The 19,297-nt window shown below is 54.5% G+C and overlaps 5 protein-coding genes across 5 annotated transcripts; 2 read left to right on the top strand and 3 right to left on the bottom strand.

The window, feature by feature from the left end:
- Window positions 1-1,293: 1,293 nt before the first annotated feature.
- On the bottom strand, window positions 1,294-5,540 carry CDEST_06424 (Putative CID domain, protein PCF11). Its single transcript, XM_062922583.1, has 6 exons — window positions 4,241-5,540; window positions 3,648-4,121; window positions 2,727-3,562; window positions 2,480-2,675; window positions 2,087-2,425; window positions 1,294-2,031 (listed from the first exon to the last, which is right to left on the bottom strand). The coding sequence occupies exons 1-6, from the start codon at window positions 4,406-4,408 to the stop codon at window positions 1,951-1,953; spliced, it is 2,094 nt and encodes a 697-aa protein (XP_062778634.1). The 5' UTR covers window positions 4,409-5,540; the 3' UTR covers window positions 1,294-1,950.
- Window positions 5,541-8,305: 2,765 nt separating this feature from the next.
- On the top strand, window positions 8,306-9,145 carry CDEST_06425 (uncharacterized protein; the record flags this gene model as incomplete). The annotated part of the gene is made up of 1 exon (XM_062922584.1): window positions 8,306-9,145. The coding sequence occupies one exon, from the start codon at window positions 8,306-8,308 to the stop codon at window positions 9,143-9,145; it is 840 nt and encodes a 279-aa protein (XP_062778635.1).
- Window positions 9,146-10,196: 1,051 nt separating this feature from the next.
- CDEST_06426 (Putative large ribosomal subunit protein eL15) lies at window positions 10,197-11,333 on the bottom strand. The gene is made up of 4 exons (XM_062922585.1): window positions 11,253-11,333; window positions 11,064-11,155; window positions 10,682-10,838; window positions 10,197-10,566 (listed from the first exon to the last, which is right to left on the bottom strand). Exons 2-4 carry the CDS (start codon window positions 11,148-11,150, stop codon window positions 10,199-10,201), a joined length of 612 nt encoding a protein of 203 aa, XP_062778636.1. The 5' UTR covers window positions 11,151-11,155; window positions 11,253-11,333; the 3' UTR covers window positions 10,197-10,198.
- A 315-nt stretch (window positions 11,334-11,648) lies between these two features.
- Window positions 11,649-11,912, top strand: CDEST_06427 (uncharacterized protein; the record flags this gene model as incomplete). The annotated part of the gene is made up of 1 exon (XM_062922586.1): window positions 11,649-11,912. One exon carries the CDS (start codon window positions 11,649-11,651, stop codon window positions 11,910-11,912), a length of 264 nt encoding a protein of 87 aa, XP_062778637.1.
- Window positions 11,913-12,554: 642 nt separating this feature from the next.
- Window positions 12,555-17,965, bottom strand: CDEST_06428 (uncharacterized protein). The gene is made up of 5 exons (XM_062922587.1): window positions 17,909-17,965; window positions 16,896-17,488; window positions 14,704-16,341; window positions 13,980-14,646; window positions 12,555-13,922 (listed from the first exon to the last, which is right to left on the bottom strand). Exons 3-5 carry the CDS (start codon window positions 16,124-16,126, stop codon window positions 13,283-13,285), a joined length of 2,730 nt encoding a protein of 909 aa, XP_062778638.1. The 5' UTR covers window positions 16,127-16,341; window positions 16,896-17,488; window positions 17,909-17,965; the 3' UTR covers window positions 12,555-13,282.
- Window positions 17,966-19,297: the final 1,332 nt, after the last annotated feature.

Consider the following 19,297-nt stretch of genomic DNA (forward strand, 5'->3'; position numbering starts at 1 on the left):
CAGAGGAGAGCCTGGAAGCAAGTGGTAAAGCTGGCGAGGTCCCCGGCCGGCCAGGGCCCAAAACGTAATTCGTAGTGTACATTCAGACATGTATCGATATGTGTGGTTAATGGCAAATGGCACAGCCGCCGAGCCGTCCGGGGGAGGGGAGGGGGGCAAATAGTGTAGGTGGGGAAGAAGGACATGGAATTCTGGCCCCACCATGACAATGATTTCTCCACATGATTCCGGAGGAAAGCGTGAGATACGAGACCTGCCGTTCGTGGGAACGAGTTAACAAGCATCACTGACGGCTTTCGATCCAGTTTTCACCAAACTTGGGGTCTTCTTTTCTGATGCAAGCCGATTTAATTCAATGGGCCCGAGCCGCAGCCGCATTTCCCGTGGGCACACACGGGGCTCGACCACGATTCAAGAACTCGAAACCGTACGTGAAGAAAGATTGAGGGGGAAACCCCTGGAGATGAGATTGTTTTCAGCTGAACAAAGCGGTCTCCCCCCGGCCAAGCCCCGGTGAGACACCCAGAGACGAACGGGCGTATCCGAGGCCGAACTTCGGGAAGCCAGAAAAACGGTGGCCGGGAGAGGGGCCATGTTCGACGTCCACCGTTTCGCCCGGGGCTATCTTGCCGCTTCAAATCCAGACAGGACTTGCCAACGCCGCTCCTGCTATCCCCGCCGTACCGTTTCCCCGGTGCCCAACTGGCCTTATCACAGTAGGAGGTACGCACGCTACTTACATCATCATGGTGGCCATCGCCTTGCCTATGTACCTGACTTCTCCATATTTTCTCCATCTTTCTCGCCGCCATGCAACCCTATCATTGCCCAACCATTGATTCCTTTGGGACTCTCTCTTTCTTTCCCTCCTATCTCGAAAACCAAAGTACCATTCATTGCCTGTCCGCCCCAGACCAAAAGGACCCCTCCGGACCGTTCTGGCCCGCCACCTTACTCACCACCACCTTGCTGTTGGATCGACAGATTAGAACACCGGTCTGCGGGGGTACTCAGGCTGATGAGCGGTCCCCATCACGCCGTCTACCTACCACCTAGGTATACGTTAGCGCAGCGTCAAGACTGTGGGGGTGGAACACTTTCACATACATTCTAAGAAAACATGCATCACACCACACAAGAAGCTCGTTTGTGGGGAGCTTACTCGGGCAAAAGTCACAAGCGGAAATCGGTTTCCATTGTTTCCAATGCTTTGTTTGAGGCGGAATTCCTTTCTGCTCCCACTGCCTGGGCTGTACAAATGAGCTCACCACTGACTTGGAAGGGGTGTGGGTTGGCCCATTTCATTAACAGAAATATCTTTGGTCATACAATAATGCACGGGGAAATGTCTGCGTGCTCACGTGAGCAGTTGACTAGGTCGCCCCTGGTGCTCGCTTCGCCATCATCTGGGCGGTGTTGTGATGTTGCGGGTTGCTCTCTGCATGCCTTCGTCCTGCCTTGCCTTCCCTCTCCCTCAATGCGCAGGTTGGACGAACATTAGGCTTTCGCTGGTGTGGCCTACCCACCAGACCTATCTAGCCTTGCCAAGCATGTATGTCGACTGCAATACCGAAGCTCGTTTGCCGATCACTCGCCCGGCAACTCCGACTAACGGAGCCTCACCACGCTCCATGGGTGTTTGCTCTCCCATGTTCCGCGCGTGCCGATCAATCACCCCCCTCCTACGATCGACTCCATCTCAGACCAACCCCATTGAAAATTCCTTCTCTCCTCTGGCAAGAGATTTCCGCCTTGTCTCACCGCTCTGGGGTCGCATGATTCGTCACAAGCCAACACATCTGTCTTGGCACCGCGTAATGCTTCGGGGAGGTTTATCTCATTCGCGACGGCGCAGCGATGGCTCTTGTGGGCTCCTCAGTGCAGTTCAACGATTTTGAACGAAGCCGCTCGACTTTGCCAAACGGCCTTCGCCCATCATCGAGAATACTTCTAGTAGTCGAGTTCCGTCTTGGGCCATTTGGCTGCGTCTTTGTCTTTCTTGGCCCTACCTCGTAGCGACTTCAAGTCACCCTGTTGGCATCGTCAGTCCGCACCCGTGATATTCCATGATCCGCCATCCACTCACTTCCGCTTTACGCTTGCCCAGCACCGGCTCGGGCGTTCCTCTCGAGTATACCGGCGTGCTTTCCCTGGCCTGTGTCGCTTCCGAGTGACAGCTGTAGTGATATGCTCGGTTGCCGACCAGTGTGGTATCCAACCACACCCACTCTTGAGCAGTATCTAACCACTTGTTCTCAAACTTCTCCTGGCAGATAGGACACACGCTGTTGATGCCGCTCGAGGCATCCGGTACTGGGATATACCGAGGCTTGGCTTCCTTCTTCGCCCGGCCGGGGCTGGACGATGAGTTGTCCGCTGATTGGACGTGATCGACGTCGATAGCTTCTCGTGACTTGAGCCAGTCCTGCCTTGTGTTAGATCTCACTCGGGCTTGTTCAAATTGGGTTTAATATCTCACATTATTGTCGACGTACCAGCTGCGGTGCTGGCCCCTTTTTTCTGCTTCCGCAAGCCGTTGATGGGCTTTGAAATGCCAATCCATGTGTGCCATCTTCTTCTTCCTTCCCTCCTCGTCCGTCTTGAACCGCCTACCGCACTGAGTACACTGAGGACCCAGCTGTTCGAACACAGAGGGTATCAGATGTGGCTGGAACCTGCGAACTGTTAGTACTCATCAACTTCATAAGGCCATCGTTACAACTCACTGCTGCTTGAGGGCTGTGGCATCAAGCTGGTTGCCATTCATGCCACCGAGAGGAGGACGCGGCGGCAGTTGACCCGATGCCAGCAAGCTTGCAAGATTGGGGGGCAACAGGCCGGGGGGCAGCATGGGCATTCCGAGAGGTGGTACCGGTCCCGGAGGTGCTGGCTTTGGTGTAGCATTCGGAGCTGGTCCGGGAAGCAGTCCCGCTTGTCGTAAGCCGGCCAGTAAAGCCATGGGATCCGCTGAAGGCGTCGCACTGGGCTGTCGGTGCGGTTCGACCTTCTGCGGTGGAGGGGATCGAATCGCTATGTTGGCCGGGGGAGGTGGTGGAGTAGCAGTCTGCGGTGCAGCTGACTGTCTCAGTAATGCAGCAAGAGCTCCTTGGCCCAAGAGCGCATCAAGCGTCACTGCAGCTTGCTGCTGCGGTGGCCCAGACGAAATTACGGGCGCCGCAGGAGCCGGCGGTGGATGAGAGGGGACGGGTGTAGCAACAGGGGTTGAGCTCTGGGCCGAAAACGGCCTCACTTTTACAGCAAGATCGGCTACTTGATTCTTAATCAGGACCAACTGGTCCTGGGGCAAGTTCTGGTGTTGAAGCAAGCTCTGCACATCCAACAACGCCTTGAGTCTTTGTTGAATACTATGATCATGTGGGTTCTGCGCAAACTCCAACTTCGACGCATCAATCAACTTCTGGATATCTTGGCCCAGAGAGTCTTTGCTGATCCCAGCAGCATGAGGCGGACCCGAGAGTCCAGCCACGTATGGCATTTGCGGAGGGGGCTGGTAAGGGCCAGGAGCCGCTGAGGGCTGAGCACTATATGAAGGTGGAGGAGGCTACGGCCCCAGTTAGTATCTATTGCTGAGATGTCAAAGAGGGAGGGGGAGAGAGAAAGACACAGAGAGAGCGCGAAAGACATACCGCATAGGGCGCCATCTGTTGGTGGTGAGGAATCGGCGCGCTGGGAGGCCGGGTGCCATTCGCTTGGGGTATAGGCGGGGGCTGGCTGTATGGCATCGGTTGGCTCGATCCGGGTCGCATGCCTGGCGGCGTCGGGGTTTCGCGATAGGGGGCAACAGGAGGTCGTCCGCGGCCACCTCCTCGTCCTTGCTGGGCTTGGAGAGCAGATGTGCGAGCCTTCAGTAGAGCGTTCTCGATCGGCTGCGTGACTTCAGGGGTGAAGACTGGCCGCTTATCAAGAGACCCGGGAACTGGTTCCTTCCATGTGCGAAGCATTTCGTCCATCTTACGGCGAACCTGGCCGTCAACGGCTGCGTAGGCCTCCATGAACGTTGTGTATAGTTTGGCTCCAAAGAAGAGCGTGTACGGAGTGCCGACATTTTTGACGATCGAATCGAGAACATAGAGGGCCGGCAGTTTCTTGTGTGCTGGAGCCTGTAGGGCATGTCAGCACTGGTTGAGTCGTGGTGGAGAGGGAGCTTCGTTGCTGTCATTGTGGCCTGGGAAGAAGAGACACGCGTCGTCGCCATGGAACAGCGGGGAGTATAGCCTACCTTCAAGATGTGGTCCTGTAAAACTTCGGAGATGACCTGGGCATGCTCGGTCTGCTCTCTCGCAATCATTGTCAGATTGCTAATTTCGAATCGCACGTTGGTAGTCAAATCTTCAAGAGCTTGACGGTAGTCCTCCGCGACCTCGGCAGCGGATGATTCGTATGACATGATTGCGGATTGTTCTTGACCGAATGATGATGATCTGACGAGAAAAATGTTTGTCTGTCAAGTGCACGCGGCGGCGAGCAAGAATCGCGGACGGGCGAAGACGCAGTGGCAGTGGGGAAGATTCAGATCGTCTTCGACCAAGGTCAAGCCCCTTCACCGTATGTGATTGAAAGCACAAAAAACCACCCTTATTATGGAAGCGCGCCCGTCTTCTGCTTTGAAGGATAGACGTCGCTGGTAACCTAAACTGGGAGAGGCCGGTCTGCAGTTTCCAATTTTCGCGTCCAGACCCTCTTCCTGCTCAAGTCCTCCGCACCACAAGCCAAACCAGATCCAAGCAGATAGCAAGGACGCCGTCACGACATCATCCGTTGAAAAGCTATCGCAATCGCTTGGGGGTTGCAACGAGAGGCTCGTTGATGCGGGCAGGCGTATGGGAGCGTCGCGAAGATGGCGAAGATGACGAAGACAGAGAGCAAGTGGAGGTTGCAGTTGGGCAGTCACAATTGAGGTTATCGCAACGATAGAAATCAGTGAGCGCGGATAGAATGCGGCGAGTTGCGAGTCGGATCAAATGGGTTTCGTAGGGGAGTTGAAAAATCGACGTTTGATGCCGAGGTGATTGAGGGAAAGAAGCTTCAATCGGTAGCGAATTTGTGGAAGAGGGGATTGGAGTTGGGTCGTCTAGACGGCTGAGTGTGCTGAGGTGAGCTGAAGAAAGCTGGCAGGCGCAGAAAGCCACAGCAAACTTGGGCAAAGCTGCTAGGCCTGGGTCAAAGACGGGTCTACCAAAGCTGCTCACGTGCTCTTAGAGCACAGGCCAGCCCAGCCCAGGCAGGAAAAGGCAGTTCAGAGTGGGGGTTTAGGCCCATTTCTTTCACTGCATCACTGTAGGTATTTAGTTCTATTATCATCTTATCTGGATCACAGTCTCTCGTTCTTTTGTCGATTCTTTTGGTTCGCTTGCTGTGAAGCCCCGCGGTGGAAATCTCAAAGAAGGAGAGATGCGAACATATTATTTATCATGTCAGAGACGGCTTACTCATCTGCTCGCTACTTGTTCAAGACGCCGCTCCTAAAAATAAACATAACCACCCTTTAAATAAAATAAAAGCAACGTTTTGCCGCGGGGCCACGCCACGGCCGCCGTGGCAGTGCTGGCGCCAGAGGTCGCATTTGGAAGCTGGAACTCGCATGACGATGCCGCCGGTCGATGCGGCTCAAGCTGGACAGGCTTGCTTTGATAACCGACGCTGCTATCCGGGCGGCTACGCCTCTTGCGCGTGGGTAGTTTTCCGTATCCCAAAGGACTTTTAGAGTTGAACCGTGAAATAAGGTGGTACGTGAGCGGGCGCTTAATAGGCGAGCGTCCAACTGACCCTTGACTCATAAATAACTTAGGGTACGAAAGCAAATATCGTCCGATACGCCGGAAGTCACTTGAGGCACGGCCGCTTGGATTGTCCAGTCTTTCTTGGTTTCACGACCGAGTTTCATTTGATCATGATGCAGTGTGCAGATGAGCATGGCGACTGGGAGGCGGCGCTAGTTGTCCACCTCAGACGGACCAACCAGATGGACGTACGAAGAGCTATGGCCACAGCCAATAATCTCATGAAGGAGGGCTCGAGGCCAAGCCTTGAAGCTATCTAGGTACCCAACGAGACATTCCAAGAACAGGCTGGGGGAGGGGTTTTCTTCTTCTTCCTACCGTTGTGCGTGTTGCCAGATCGTTTGGACGCAGGGAACATGGTAATGCAGCTGGTTCAGCTCGACAAGAAGTGAGGTTGACGGGCCGATGCGTTCTCCCAACCCAATCATCCTGCCGCAAGCAATGCCATCACCAAGCTACTTCTGTTGCTGTTGACTTTCGAGATGGTGTCAACGTTAACTTTGGCCTCGCTAGAACATGATGGTTTGACTCATGACGTCTTCATTTCATCGGCATCATGATGGGGATTCCGCTAGCACCGGCGGAGGTTTGGGGCTAACCCGCGCGAATGAAGTCGCATTCGGGAGATCCAAAGAGGCGCATGCACGTCGCTGCGTTGCCGCTCACAATGGAAATTGCCAGTCAGGCCCCGTTCGCCCTGCAGCGAATCGGTACTTATTGCGTCCACAGGGGTCTGCCAGCGGGCCTCTGTGCCTGACATGTCGGCCGGCGGCTGTCTTTGCTAAACTCGCATGAAACAAAGAGTCGTTGCCTCTCATCCAATCGATTTGGCGTCGAGGTCGCGAACTGAGAACCTGCCTATGTTTCTCACACTCTACGCTCTCGACTGCAGTCCACGATCCCGCTTGCTACTAGTACCACAGTATTCTCTGGGCCTCGATGCTTGAACATTCGCCTCCTGCTCTGCCTCTTTGGCGCCCTTTCATTGGACACCTCAGCTGCGCTTGCTTCCCTGGCCCCTCGACAGGCACTGCAGCGGTCCGACTTTCAGCACATGATTGGATGAAAAGCAGCCCACGGCAAGCCCAGGCTAGGTACCCTACTTCGTCTCGTCTTCGCTCTTGATGAACGCCAGGGGAATATTTCACACAGCATCCAGAGCCAGAGGACAGCAGCTCCACGACGAGAATCGGCTCACTCACATGCCGCAGGCCACTGGCTCGACCCGTGCGGTTTGGATCCTAGCCAAGCCGCAAATGGCTGACAGATCACCCATATCCTAGATACCCAGGGGGCTGCAAGTGCTCGACCAGGGGACTCTCGTTGAAACAGCGTCTGGAGGCAGCCGCACAGCATCGTCTGGAACCTCAAGCTCGGGAACTACAGCGTCAGCCGCTGCCGCCGTCATTCGACTATCTCGTGCCCCCCCCCCTTAGCTTAGCCCTCGTAACGCCTGGACGTCAACAGATCGTCCAGGCCGTTCGTGAGATAACCCTTGAACGCTCGCTCCATCGTCTCCCTTCTCCTCCTTCCCTGCCTTGCGTCCCCCCACTGACCCATCCCGGCCTTGACGGCCCCTTCACGCTGCCAAAAGGATTGGCTGTGGCTTGCTCGAAACTTTTTGGCTGCAATGCGAAACAAATGGGGAGGGCCGCTGGGCAGGCTCCCTCGGCCAGCCCATACCTGAGTTTGTTTTTGCCTTCTAAAGGTAAATGATGGATTTTAAGGTGACATGCTCGGGATCATTAGCGCTGTTTTCTGCTTTGCATTATTATCCTTTCACCCCATGTTTGGTTTTAGCTCGAGAGAGAAAAAAGGTACTAATGCTAAGGGTCTTGTCCGTATTGAAGAAGGAGCTCCCGTCCTTCCTGCCTTTGTCGTCAAGCCAGCCCACCGGTCCTCTAGCAGGCGCTTCCCTCTTTCCTTCCTTCTATTGAACAGTTGCGGACCAATTCTGTTCTCGGGCATCTGTTAATTCTGTTCGCCTACAATCCTTCTCCTCTTTCATCGTAAGGCCGTCGACACTTCCCTATATCACCACTTCCCTGGACTGGTTTCCAGCATCGTTTCCCACCTGTCTCGTAATAACCAGCCAAAAACCCTCCTCGCTCGACACCGAATCCCGAATCATCACTTCGCTGGACTTCTTGGTCTACTCGGTAAGACTAGGAACTCGCTGCCAACCCCATCGCAGCAGCCGCTTATTTTCACAACACTCCTTCGCTTGTCAGATAAATTGCTCCTCGGCAACGGACTCTGCGCTAACAATGTCTTCAGAATCTTCGGCGTCTTCGTCCTCTTCGTCCTCTTCAGGTCGTTCTGCCTCTTCAGCCCCTGCATCATCTTCAGCTCAGCCGACCTCTTCGACTTCTTCCTCGAAACCTGCAGAGCTCACGAAGCCTTGCTGCGGGAAGTGCAAGAACTGTTCCTCCACGAACCCCAGACCGACAGGAAAACTTTGCTGCGGAAAGTGCGCAAACTGCGACCTCAATAAGTCTCGCAAAATGTTCAACCTGTCCGAGAACTCTAGCCTCCGTGGCTCTGGTCACATGGTCCTCAACGTCTTCCGCGCCTTTAACATAATTGGCCTCCTGGCTGTGAGCGCTTCGGCCTGGGTCATGATTGTCATGTCCATACTCAAAGGACACTTTGCCTTCTTCGTCTCTGCCTCGCACTTCTTCACCTTTTCCGTTGCCGTCTTCCTCATCGTCTCGGAGCTGAATATCTTCCGCACATACTTCGAGCGCAGCTGGCCTGTCCTCTCGTGCGAGCATGGTCTCAGCTGGCTGGGAATCGCCATGATCGTCATGGGCTGCCAAGTCCTCGCAAACACCACCGACCCGACCTTCTCCGCTGAGACCATTGGTCTGCCCCTGTGGCGCCTCATCCTTGCCTCGGGTATCCTTGCCATCACTTTCGGCTTCTTCAACGTCATTTCGTCCATCATCTTCCGCGACGGCCACAACGGTATCAATGCCCGCAATATCCGCAGTGATGGCACCCTCGCCTCGGGCAAGAACTCGTTCGTCGACGGTTACTCGGTTCGGAGCAACTCCATCCGCGATGAGAAGCAGGCGAATAAGTTCAAGCGCTTCACGCAGAAGTTCCCTGCTCCCTGGAACAAGAGTAACACTACCGCCTCAGTCCGCCCCAACATCAGCGGCCCCATTATCCCTGACGTCGAGCAAGGTCACGTTTCCGACTCCGACAGGGACTGGGACGAGGACCGCCGCAGCCCCATCATGCCCGATATAAATCGTCCACCGACTGCAATGCATCCCATGAATACTGGTAACACCCGCTTCACCAAATACAGCGAGGCGAGCGGCATGACACGCTTCTAAAAGGTGAGGGGTCATCAAGACGGAGAACGAATGGATCCGACACAGCAGAGTATCCAAACCCGACGGTGAGGAGAGATGGCGTTTGAGGAATACATTTATTTGGCTTGGAGTGGAAAAATACCCGGTATAAATGGCAAGGTCTACATCGAGGTATTTGAAATTGGGAGATCTTTCTACAACCTCATAGCCAACCCCAGATATCACAAAGAACAGGACAGACAGACGATCTGGGATGACAGAAACAGTCGGTAATTATTAAGTTTCGTTGGAAAACAAATGTCCCTTGCCTTCTATTGTGATTCGTCAGACTTGAGTGCAGACACTGTCATTTGGAATGTTAGAGAAGTGGCCGGTCGTCCAGCTATACCCTGTCACCAGTGTCTACGTAGGTGCAGCAGTGGGTAGAATTGATACCTGCAATACTCAAGATCGTTGCGAGGCCGCAATGGAAAGCGCCCCGCCCCTTTAGCTATCCCAGCCGGTAATCCGTATCCGTACCCGTCCGTCTCCACCAGTTCCGAGTCCTGGTCGAAATTTTTCAGCCCTCCGGAGGGGGTTCTGGGGGGCAGATCCGCGTTGTATGAGCCCGAATGCAAGAACATATTCGGCCAGGACAGCGCCGAGGGAGCGGGTTATACGAGATGTCACACAGCATAATGGGAGGAGAGGACGGTGTATTATAGTGAATGGGTTTTTTTAAATCACAAATCACGTAATTCATCATTGTACGCCCGCCGTTATTTAAGAACCTCGGAAAGTCTGTTCCAATTTTTCGTATCGATTTGAATTTTTCCCCTGGAGTCTCAGACCAGGGGGAGAAGAACACTCCAGCGCATGATATCAAGTGCTTTCCCAAGTTGTCGTCGAAGAAGCAGCATCCCGAGTACCACCCATGATGATGAAGATGACGATCCACCGTAGCCGTCCTTGTGTCCTTGCAATCCGTGAACACCACACCCGGCAGCCGCCGTTGTTTTCGAGACGATGATGACGTTGTCGATGGGGCGAACCACCACGTCAACTGCGGAATCCTCCATTGCTGGGCGAAACCGTTTACCGGTAGCGCCACAGGGAGAGGGTGTTGTGACGCTTCCAGGTCTTTCTGCGGCCGGCCTGGGTCTTGTTGTAGCGGTGGCCCTTGTTGAGGCCGCGGGACTTCTTGCCGGTGGCGGTGAGGCCACGGGACTCGCGGTGCTTGTGGACGGGGGCGACAATCCAGTTGATGCGGGGGTCCTGGCGGATGGCCTTGTGCTGGGGGTCGACGAGGATGACCTCGAAGTACTTGTAGGTCGAATCCTGGTTAACCCAGTACGAGTTGAGAACGCGCAAGTTGGCGCAGCGGCGGCCGACACGCTCCTCGGCGGTGGAGGCGAGGGAGCGCTGGTACTTGAGCTGGTTGACACCCTGGTTGGTGGGCTTGCCTGTGGTTCCAATCCCGTTAGCAATCTCATCTTACTTGGAACTGGGAGACGCCCTCCCCCATCCGATCGTTCGGTGGCTGAGGGTCATCCGTCGAGAAGGATCATTTCGACGTACCGAAGGTGGCACCCTTGGCGACGGGCTTCTTGCGGCCTCCGCGGCGGACGCGGACGCGGTAGATAACGTAGCCCTGCTTGGCCTTGTAACCGAGGCGGCGAGCCTTGTCGGGGCGCGAGGGACGCGAGGCGCGGTGGATGACATTCAGCTGTCGGAGCTATATTGATGCACTCTCAGCAAATGTTCAACGAGTGTATAGCAGGAACGCAAAGTTCTCTCGAATCGCCCCCCCTCCATCTGACCCGAGTTTTTCTTCGAAGTGATCGACCCCTCAAAAACGGGCGACACAATTCGAAAATCGGGGTCAGGAGGAGAGCGGGCAGAGACCAGGAGTAACTTGTCGTGCGTCCACATGGTTCGGAATCGGGTGGTTTCAACGTACTTCCCAGCAGCGAACACGCAGAAGGAAGCGCATCACATCGGACTGCTTCTTCTTCTGGAGCTCTTCGACATACTTGAGGGCACCCATTTTGACTGCGGCGACGTCAGGTTAGCCGATTTGAAAATGACGGACGGAAATGGAAATAAAAGGAGTGACTGCGAATGTCTCGAGGAAGAGAGGGGGACAAACCAGCTGTTCACGTAAAATCCGGCTGCCGAGGTTTTGGTGGTGGTGATGATGAAAAATTGGCGACGACGATTGAGAAAGTTCGATCGAAAGGTGGAAGGTGGGAAAATTCGACGAGAGTTGTGCGATTCTCAGTAAGCGATGTACTAGTCCTAATACGGCTAGCGCAATTGGGTTTGCCCCGAACCTAATTGTGGAACCGTCGCTGTCAACGGTGAACGATCGGTAAGTCGCTCGGTGTGTCTACCTGTTTTCGGTGAGAGCTGCCCCTTGTCTTGATTCCATATACGTAGACCAACTAGCGATTCTCCATTCGAGATGAGTTTGAATTAACGTGCTCTGAAGCAGCAAGTGGGTTGCAGAATTCTTTTGAAAATTTCTCACTGCCGACATGTCTTGATGTTACCTAACATAGAATCATTCTCCTCGTACTCCAGAGTTTTCTCAGCCGCTCAGCCCCCTCTCTCTGGAAACCAATACCTTCGAATTCAACCCATTATGGGCCTCGAAGCCCATTGCAGTTATGACTTCTGTAAAACTACCTGTGATACACTCGTGGTAAAGCCTCCAGATCCCTCATGGGTTGTCAGATATTTCATGTTCTGGCAGTGGTCCATCGAAAAGACTTGTTCTTGGCGTCATATAAAACTCTGTCTACTATGAGCTGGCTGCTGTAACGTTTGAGTTGTCACATTCCTTGATTTGATACGGCGCGGGACGGTTACTGTCTAGGAACGGCCTTGCTGGCCATAGGGCACGACACTATCCATCGTGTGATCATTGGTATCTAGATAAGTCGAGGATTTAGTGGGTGTAATGTCAAGAGATGCGTCAAGTGTCGCACGAAAGTTCTTCCAAACAAAACCCGGTGACTTGGTGACGCTCGGCGTACAAAGAACAGAAAAGGGGGGAGGCCACCATCTTCTTTCAAAGGGGCGACGGCAGCATGTCAACACAGTACAAGTATTCTCTCCCATCCACCGAGTTGGGACTGGAACATCTGCAAGTGACCACAGGGACACGTATTGTGCCTTGTTCACATGGAGTTGTCGGGAAAACGGCAACTAGCCTCCATGGTCCAAGCAGCCTCCTTATGCGCCAATTCAACAAGGTGGGGATAAGGGAGATTCTTCCCATCATTTCCCTGGTCTCGTTGAGGAGGCGTGCTCGACTACCTAAGTGGTTTAGGGTGGAAGAAGAAGCCCATCTGCTGGGGAGCCGCGGCCTGCGTGGCCTCCAGCGAGGCGCCAATCAGACGAGTCATTCCTACATAGCCTGCTATGTTGGAGACGAGCATATCACGGGTTGCCCACGCAGAACAAGGTAGTGGACAGACATGCGGGTTTTTCTATCCTCATATTCTCGAAACCTAAAGTTGATGGAAGACCAAAATCTTTCGTACAAGAATCCAACGCCGAGCCATTAACCAGAACCGGCCAGAACCGCAAGTCCCTTTTTTGATCTCAGGTTACACCATGCTCGTGGGGGGTTGAGTAATAAAAAAAAAAGTAATAGGGAAGTCTCTCTGTCTATGTCGGTAGTGCCCTGAGTAGTAGTGAAAGTCTCTCTCAATCTCCTCTTATCTCTCATAATCATGATTTGTGGTGGGGGTTTGGGGGAAAGGCCGTGGTTCCTGAGTATTTTTTTTTCGAAAAAGGAGAAAAGAAAAAAAGTGAAAGTGTTTTGGGGTTCAACATGTTCTCTTCCCATTCCCAACCCCTTTATGTCTTCTTTTTGTCTTCCGAAAGAAGCACAAAGGTCCCGCCGTTTTGAACAATTTAAACGTAAAAATGGAAACCTTCCAACGCCAACCAGTGAAAAAAGAAACGTTGCCGGGCTCTACAGCCATGAGCTATGCTTACAATACCAGTCATGCTGACCGTATCCATTTACGATCAGTCAGTCAGCTGCGGCGACACTTTGTTGGAGTTTGTCGAAGGGCCAAGAAGAAGTAGGACGCTCGCCGAAAGCTCGCCCGGTTGATGAATCCAGAATGATAATAGCGAGTCAGCTGTCGAGATCAAGACACTTCGTTAACGACTGTTCAAGGAGAGGCCCTGAAACGCGGCCGCCCAGTCGCTCTGAGGGTTCATGGGCCCACCGGCCGGCTCATGCGGGCCAGCTTCAGTTCCCGCCGTGAACCGGGATCGCATCTGGTAGTCGACAGCTCCCGGGAAGCTGTAACTGTCGAGCGATGGAACGACACCCGGGACGTAGGGCATGTTTCCAGGCCGGGGCGCACTACTCATACCGCCCATGTGCGAGTAGGGATAATTATGTTGACCGTAGCCGCCGGCAAGGCCTCCTGGCCGTTCTCCACCAAATGGTGGTGTGAAGGAGTTCTGGAATCCACGACCAGCTGGACCGGTGCCTCCGAATCCTCCGGATTGCTGGTCCTGCTGCTGCTGCTGCTGCTGCTGCTGCGGCGGCGGCTGCTGTTGTTGCTGCTGCGTGGAACGCCGCTCAGAGTTGCTGGATCCACGACCAACACCGACTGCTCCAGGCCCAACACCGCTAGGGGCCTGAATACCTAACGTCGGGCTAGCGAAAGAGGCAGGGTTAATGGCCGACATCCAGATTCTTGTCTTGTAGATCTTGAACAGGTCCGTAACGAGCGAGTTGAAGTTGATGTACGAGTCGGCGAAGTAGTAGAACGTCAACTTCTTCCAGTCCCTAATTGTGGTTAGTCTCACTAGTTTGGCATGCGCACTATCGTATTGGAAATCTCACATCTGGAACTCGGCGTCGAGAATTTCCATGTTCAGACCGTGCTCCTTGACCTTCTGCATGCATACGCGCTTGGCTTTGGCCTCGTTGCCCTCCTTGTCCCGCAAGGCGTGGATCTCGTGGCTCTGGGCCAGACGCTTGATCAGCTTCGGTTTGAGCTCGCCGGCATTGGGCTCCTGCATGTGGTGTTGATTGGGCGGGCCCATTCCACCAACGGCGCTGCCCTGAAGACCATTCGCAGCCGCCATGAGACCGGCGCCTGTGCCGTCCTGGGCAGCAGCGGCGTTTTGGGAATACATCATCAGCCACTTATACTGTTCTTCGGCGTAGTGCTCCTTGAGCTCCTTGGCAGTCTGCCAGTCAACGTTGTCTCTCGCAACGGTTCCGAGGTCAGTTCCCCGATCGGCCTCAACAATAACAAGGTCACCTGGCTTGACAGTGAGGCCGGTGCCTTCCTGGACGTAAAAGACATCGGCTCTAGCGCACTTGAACAAGACGATGTGCAACAGCTGGTTGTGACGCGGCTGCGACATGGCGTAGACGTTGCGATGGGGCGAGGGTGCACGGTTTCCGTACGGGGGGTGCATCGTGTACGCCGACGGGAACGGGTTGTTGAATTGCATGCTCTGGGGGGGGGCTGCGAGGCCTCCACCGGGAGTGAAGTAAGCAGCTGTTTTGTCCTGGTTAGCCTCCTCCGTTGGGCATCTCCGCTTTCGACTTCACTTACCGGTGTTGCCTAGAGGATAGGTGTTCTGGTTCTCGGAGTAACCCATGGAGAAATCCTGGGGGTGCTGCTGCTCCGTGACGGGGTTGTCGAGCGCGTTGAAAGACTCATTAATGGAACTGATAGAGCCCTGACGAGTCGGAATGTCGGCAAACGAGTGTCTTCGACTCTGCTGTCCCTCAGGGCCGCCAAAGCCAAGAGAACTGTGCCAAAACGCCTTCTTGACATTCTCCAGCTTCCGGTTCTCGTACGGCGAGCGGAATCCAGACGCTCCATACTCACTCATTCTCCGGCCCAAGGCTCTCTTCGCCATCTCGTTTCCGTCGTTGACCTCATCGAGCTCGTCAATAGCAAAGTCGGACTCCTCGGGGACAGCTTCGCGCAGGGCGTAACCATTGCCCAGTCCGTAGGCCACACCAGTCGAGGCTCTCGGGCGAAGTCTGTTCTGATACTGCTGCTGCTGCTGCTGTTGTTGTTGCTGCTGCTGCTGCTGCTGTTGACGAAGCATGGCGTTTTCTCGAGCAAGCAACTCAATCGTCTTTGCCTCGGCGGACTGATGCATGGACCCCTGCATGGACTCTGTCGCACTCTCATCGTCATCATCGTCCACCTCCTTGACTTTGCCGAGCAGTCCTGTATCGTTCGACATCTCACTAAGCATGCTGGGCCGAGAAGGACGGTGCTGCAGACCAGAGTGTCCATGAGCACGGCCGCGACCCAGGAGTGTAGAGCTGCTCATCGTAGCCGGGGGCGCGTCAGGCTCTAACTGGCCGACGGAGTATGACTGAGAACGGTAGGTCTTGGGGGTCGGGTGGAGAGGAATAGCAAAGGGGATTTGGGCATTGGGGCCAGAGTCTCTGGGCGCAGGAGACGTCTGGCCATAGTTGCCGTCAGCACCAAAAAACGAGCCACCAGCCGAGCCGGGCGGCATCGTGGACGTGGGCGAAGGCAGAACTTCACTGAGGCGAGAGGGGGGGTCCTTCCTCTCGTTGTTCCAGATACCTGTTCCCCAGGTGAAGGAACCTCCGGACACGGGAGCACGGCCCATGACGCCAGACGATTGGGTGTGAGTGCCCCAAGGGGCGGCTCCTTCGGCGGAGGGGGTGCTTGGGTGAGACGCAGTGGGAGACATGGAGCTGCTCGCAAACGAGCCTTTGCGGGGTCGAGGTAGTGGCTGGGTAGTATCATTGAGCCAAGAGGCGCGTCTGACAGGTTTCTGCGGCTGGTTGGCCTGTTGTGAGGCCTCCTGGCGATGAGAATCGGCCTCGTCGTCTGAGCTCGCAAGAGCCTCAGAATCGGGCGTCGATCGCCGGTTGAGCTTGTCGAGGAGGATGGCGTGGTTGCTGACGCCGGAGAAAGCGCCCTGGCCTTGTTTGGAAGGCGGGCCAGGTTTGGCAGTGCCGGCACTTCCTGTACCAGAACTCATTGTCCTACTACTGGGTTCAAGTGGAGGATCGACTATGGGTCAGCTTTAAACCGCGACTTGGTCAAGGGTTGAAATTGCCAGGCGCGAGCTGCTGGGGTAGCTCTCGAAATGTTGCAAGAAGCAATGCGTTCAAACGGGCGAGAGTGAGTTTTAGGCTGATGAACTGATGAAAATCGGTCAGGTGGTTTGTTCCAGGCGATAAAAACCGAATGAGACTAGTCGCTGGGTTAGCAGCTATGTCATCAAACGTTAAAGGCAAGCGCCGTGAGACAAGATGAAAGAGACAAGTTTCGCCGCAACCAGCCTTGGGTGTCACGGCGAGCAGCGGCTTAGGCTGTAGGTCAAAGCTGTCTGCCACTGGCGAAGGGCAACTGGAAGGCGCCACAAGGTCCGAGCCACGAGCCAGAGGCGGTCAAAGACTGGCGCTCATCAAGGAGAGGGGGGGGTGAGGGGAAAGGAAACTGGGTTGAGGAAGAAGATGCAGAAGAAAACCAAACAAAAGACAAACCCGTCCCCCGAGTACAAGACAGCGTTGACCCAGTGGACTATCTAGAGGGGCTCCTCTCGAGACAGCTGAGGAGGTGAGATGAGCAGGCGACACGCGTAGGGCATCCATTCAGACAGATGATGTGCCCAGCAATGGACCAACGAACAGCTGTGGAGCTTTGGCTTTGGAGGATTTCCCGCCTGATAGCAGCAACAGCAGCTTTGCGACCACGAATGTGTGTTTCGTACAGGTAACTGCAGACAAGTGAAATCAGGTACGTACCGAACTGCTGGAAGCTGGGTAGATCTATCGCCAGGGTGTCGAAACGCGCGATCTCTCTAAATGCTGAAGAGTTGTTTGGTCGGAGCCGAGGTGGAATTGACGTGAGAAAGCGCGCGTGGGGTTGAAGTTGAGGCTGGTAGGTGACGAACGATGAGGCGACGGATGCGTGGCGCGGCGCGGCAAGTCGGGTCGAGACCAGATGGGGAAGCGCTGATCTGGCGGAGTCGCAAGCGCAGGCGGAACAGGGAAAGAGGGTGTTCCGGCAGAGAGTGATGGGATTAAGGCGGCGTGGATGGAGTGAGAGAAAGCGGGTGAGTGGGTGAGCGAGTTAGAGAGAGAGGAAGAGGGAGAGCGCGCGCGTGATGAGTGTGAGAGCCTGGAAACAAAGATGATTATGGCGCGCGTAGAACGGGAGCCGAGAAAAACGCGAAAAGTCGTCTAAACCAGTCCGTCTAACCCAGACCCAGAGTTGCCCAAAGGAAAATAATCAACGTTTTGGATGACGAGGGGTCGCGCAGCAAAGCTGGGGCCGTGGTCGTCGTGGCCAAATAGTGGTTATGCGTGTGCTGTACGTGTGTATTGTATGCGGCTGTCTAGAATCGAGGTCCGATGTCGTTAGCGGAAGGGATGGAGATGGTAGTGCGACAGAGAAGTTAGGCGCATCCCATCGTGGTCGCGTAGTGGATGAGAGAACGATCGCAAAGTGGAATGCGGGTTGAGAGTTGTGGAAGTGGATATGCTGGTGCGGATGCTTGAGGGAGGGGGGGAGATGAAATTGTCTTGGGCGGTGCCCTCGATCCTTGGGGGAGTGCGACGGGCTTGAATGACAGATGAGGAGAAGCAAGGAGGGGGAGGAAGGGGAACAGACGGAGGGAGTGTTGGAGAGGTTTGAGAAAGCAATGGAAAGAGGTCACAGTTGTATGTAATACGTTGGCGGAAGCGGGGGAGGGGAAAGACGTTGCGACACGAGACCAGAGCTTGTCCAAGTGGCTGGTGCTGGTGCTGGTGCGTACCTATAGGTAGTGGAAGGGTCCAGTCCAGGGTATCCGTGAGGTACCCAGTGAGTCTTGAGAGGATAAGAGGTAGGGGGAATAGGGCTATGGAGGTGGGAGGTGAGAGGTGGCAATCTTCTCGACAACACAAACTGCAGTGAGGGGGACGGGGGATGGATGCAAGGTGCATGTACGGTGAGGGGAGGGAGCTGGCACAATTGGACTGGAGCTTGGAAGAAGACGATGAGGGTGAAGAAGCGACAGGGAGATGTCAGGAGTGGTTCCCTCCGCACCACAAGGAAACCCAAGTTAAGTATTAGGAATAGAGATGGAGAGAGGAGGTGAATAGGGCCAGTTGCGGTAAGGCTAGATCAGGCCATCATAATTACAAGAGAACGCAAGACAAAGTCGAGCATGGTAGCAACAGGAGTAGGGCAATGTGCAATGTGCAGTGTGCGCAGCAGTGAGTGTCCGTCCCCAAGTTGCAGCTCCAGCTCCCAGCTCCCAGCTCCGGTTCCAGGTCCCAGTCCAGTCGTGCATATCCCGTTCTGAATTTGGTTTGGTTGGTATGGTTAGTTCGGTGCAACTGTCTGTCTGTGTGCTTCAAGCCAAGGGCAGCATGCACACTGTACACTGCACAAGCAGCGCCAATGCCAACCCCAACCCCAACCCCATGCCTGGGGTATGCAAGCTATAGAACGGACCATGCCCTGGTAGGTATTAGCCTTGAGGCACCTGTGCCTTGCGCTCATATACCGTAGTGGTGTTGACCTAAAGGGGCCAAGGTAGCACGGGAGGCAAGGCAAGCTTGTGTCTGTAAGGATTGGTGGATTGTCAGGGACGGGAGTGTGCGTGCGGGCTGGTGGATCAAGTCAGGTATTATCGGTGGGGAGGGGGGACAAGTGGATAGGTCCCATTGAATCATCGTATCGTATTGTATGGAAGAGGGTGCGTGCCGGTACATTCACATAGCAATATTATGTTGACGAAACGGGAAGAGGAAGGAGAGCTATTTGATGAGAGGAGGTTTGGATGGTATGGCACTTTGCCTCGAAGCTAGACGGGGATACCTGTATTTCAAAATTCTTTGTTTGTCTTCATCGAACAGGGGGTATGAGGTTGTTGTTCGTGGTTTTGCTATCTTCTCAGCAAGTAATGACACCTAGGGTCAACAACAATGTTGCAACTGGCAAGTTCCTTTGTCTGCTGAGAGGGATACTAACTGGCGCCGAGACATTGAAGCAATAGTCATCGCTCCACCCCCCAAGAGTAGGTAAGGGCACTGAATAACTGACAAAGCAGTTGTTTTCTTGGAGGAAGGGCATGTCAGAAACACTGAACAGCCAGCCAGCCAGCCACTAGGTAGGCGTATATGCGATGAAGCCAGGACAATGAAGAAGGAAAAAGAAG

The sequence above is a fragment of the Colletotrichum destructivum genome, chromosome 4 (genome assembly GCF_034447905.1).
Source record: "Colletotrichum destructivum chromosome 4, complete sequence".
NCBI classification, from domain to species: Eukaryota; Fungi; Ascomycota; class Sordariomycetes; order Glomerellales; family Glomerellaceae; genus Colletotrichum; species Colletotrichum destructivum.

Bases quoted from the DNA above. Each gene is read 5' to 3' on its own strand.
- CDEST_06424 (XM_062922583.1), bottom strand. From the start codon at position 4,408: ATGTCATACGAATCATCCGCTGCCGAGGTCGCGGAGGACTACCGTCAA. The intron at 4,122-4,240 runs GTAGGCTATACT...CATGCCCTACAG, and splicing joins TACAGGACCACATCTTGAAG to GCTCCAGCACACAAGAAACT. The intron at 2,032-2,086 runs GTGAGTGGATGG...CGATGCCAACAG, and splicing joins TGGGCAAGCGTAAAGCGGAA to GGTGACTTGAAGTCGCTACG.
- CDEST_06426 (XM_062922585.1), bottom strand. From the start codon at position 11,150: ATGGGTGCCCTCAAGTATGTCGAAGAGCTCCAGAAGAAGAAGCAGTCC. The intron at 10,839-11,063 runs GTACGTTGAAAC...GCATCAATATAG, and splicing joins TGCGTGTTCGCTGCTGGGAA to CTCCGACAGCTGAATGTCAT. The intron at 10,567-10,681 runs GTACGTCGAAAT...TTGGAACCACAG, and splicing joins CGCCAAGGGTGCCACCTTCG to GCAAGCCCACCAACCAGGGT.
- CDEST_06428 (XM_062922587.1), bottom strand. From the start codon at position 16,126: ATGAGTTCTGGTACAGGAAGTGCCGGCACTGCCAAACCTGGCCCGCCT. The intron at 14,647-14,703 runs GTAAGTGAAGTC...AGGACAAAACAG, and splicing joins CTATCCTCTAGGCAACACCG to CTGCTTACTTCACTCCCGGT. The intron at 13,923-13,979 runs GTGAGATTTCCA...AACCACAATTAG, and splicing joins CTCGACGCCGAGTTCCAGAT to GGACTGGAAGAAGTTGACGT.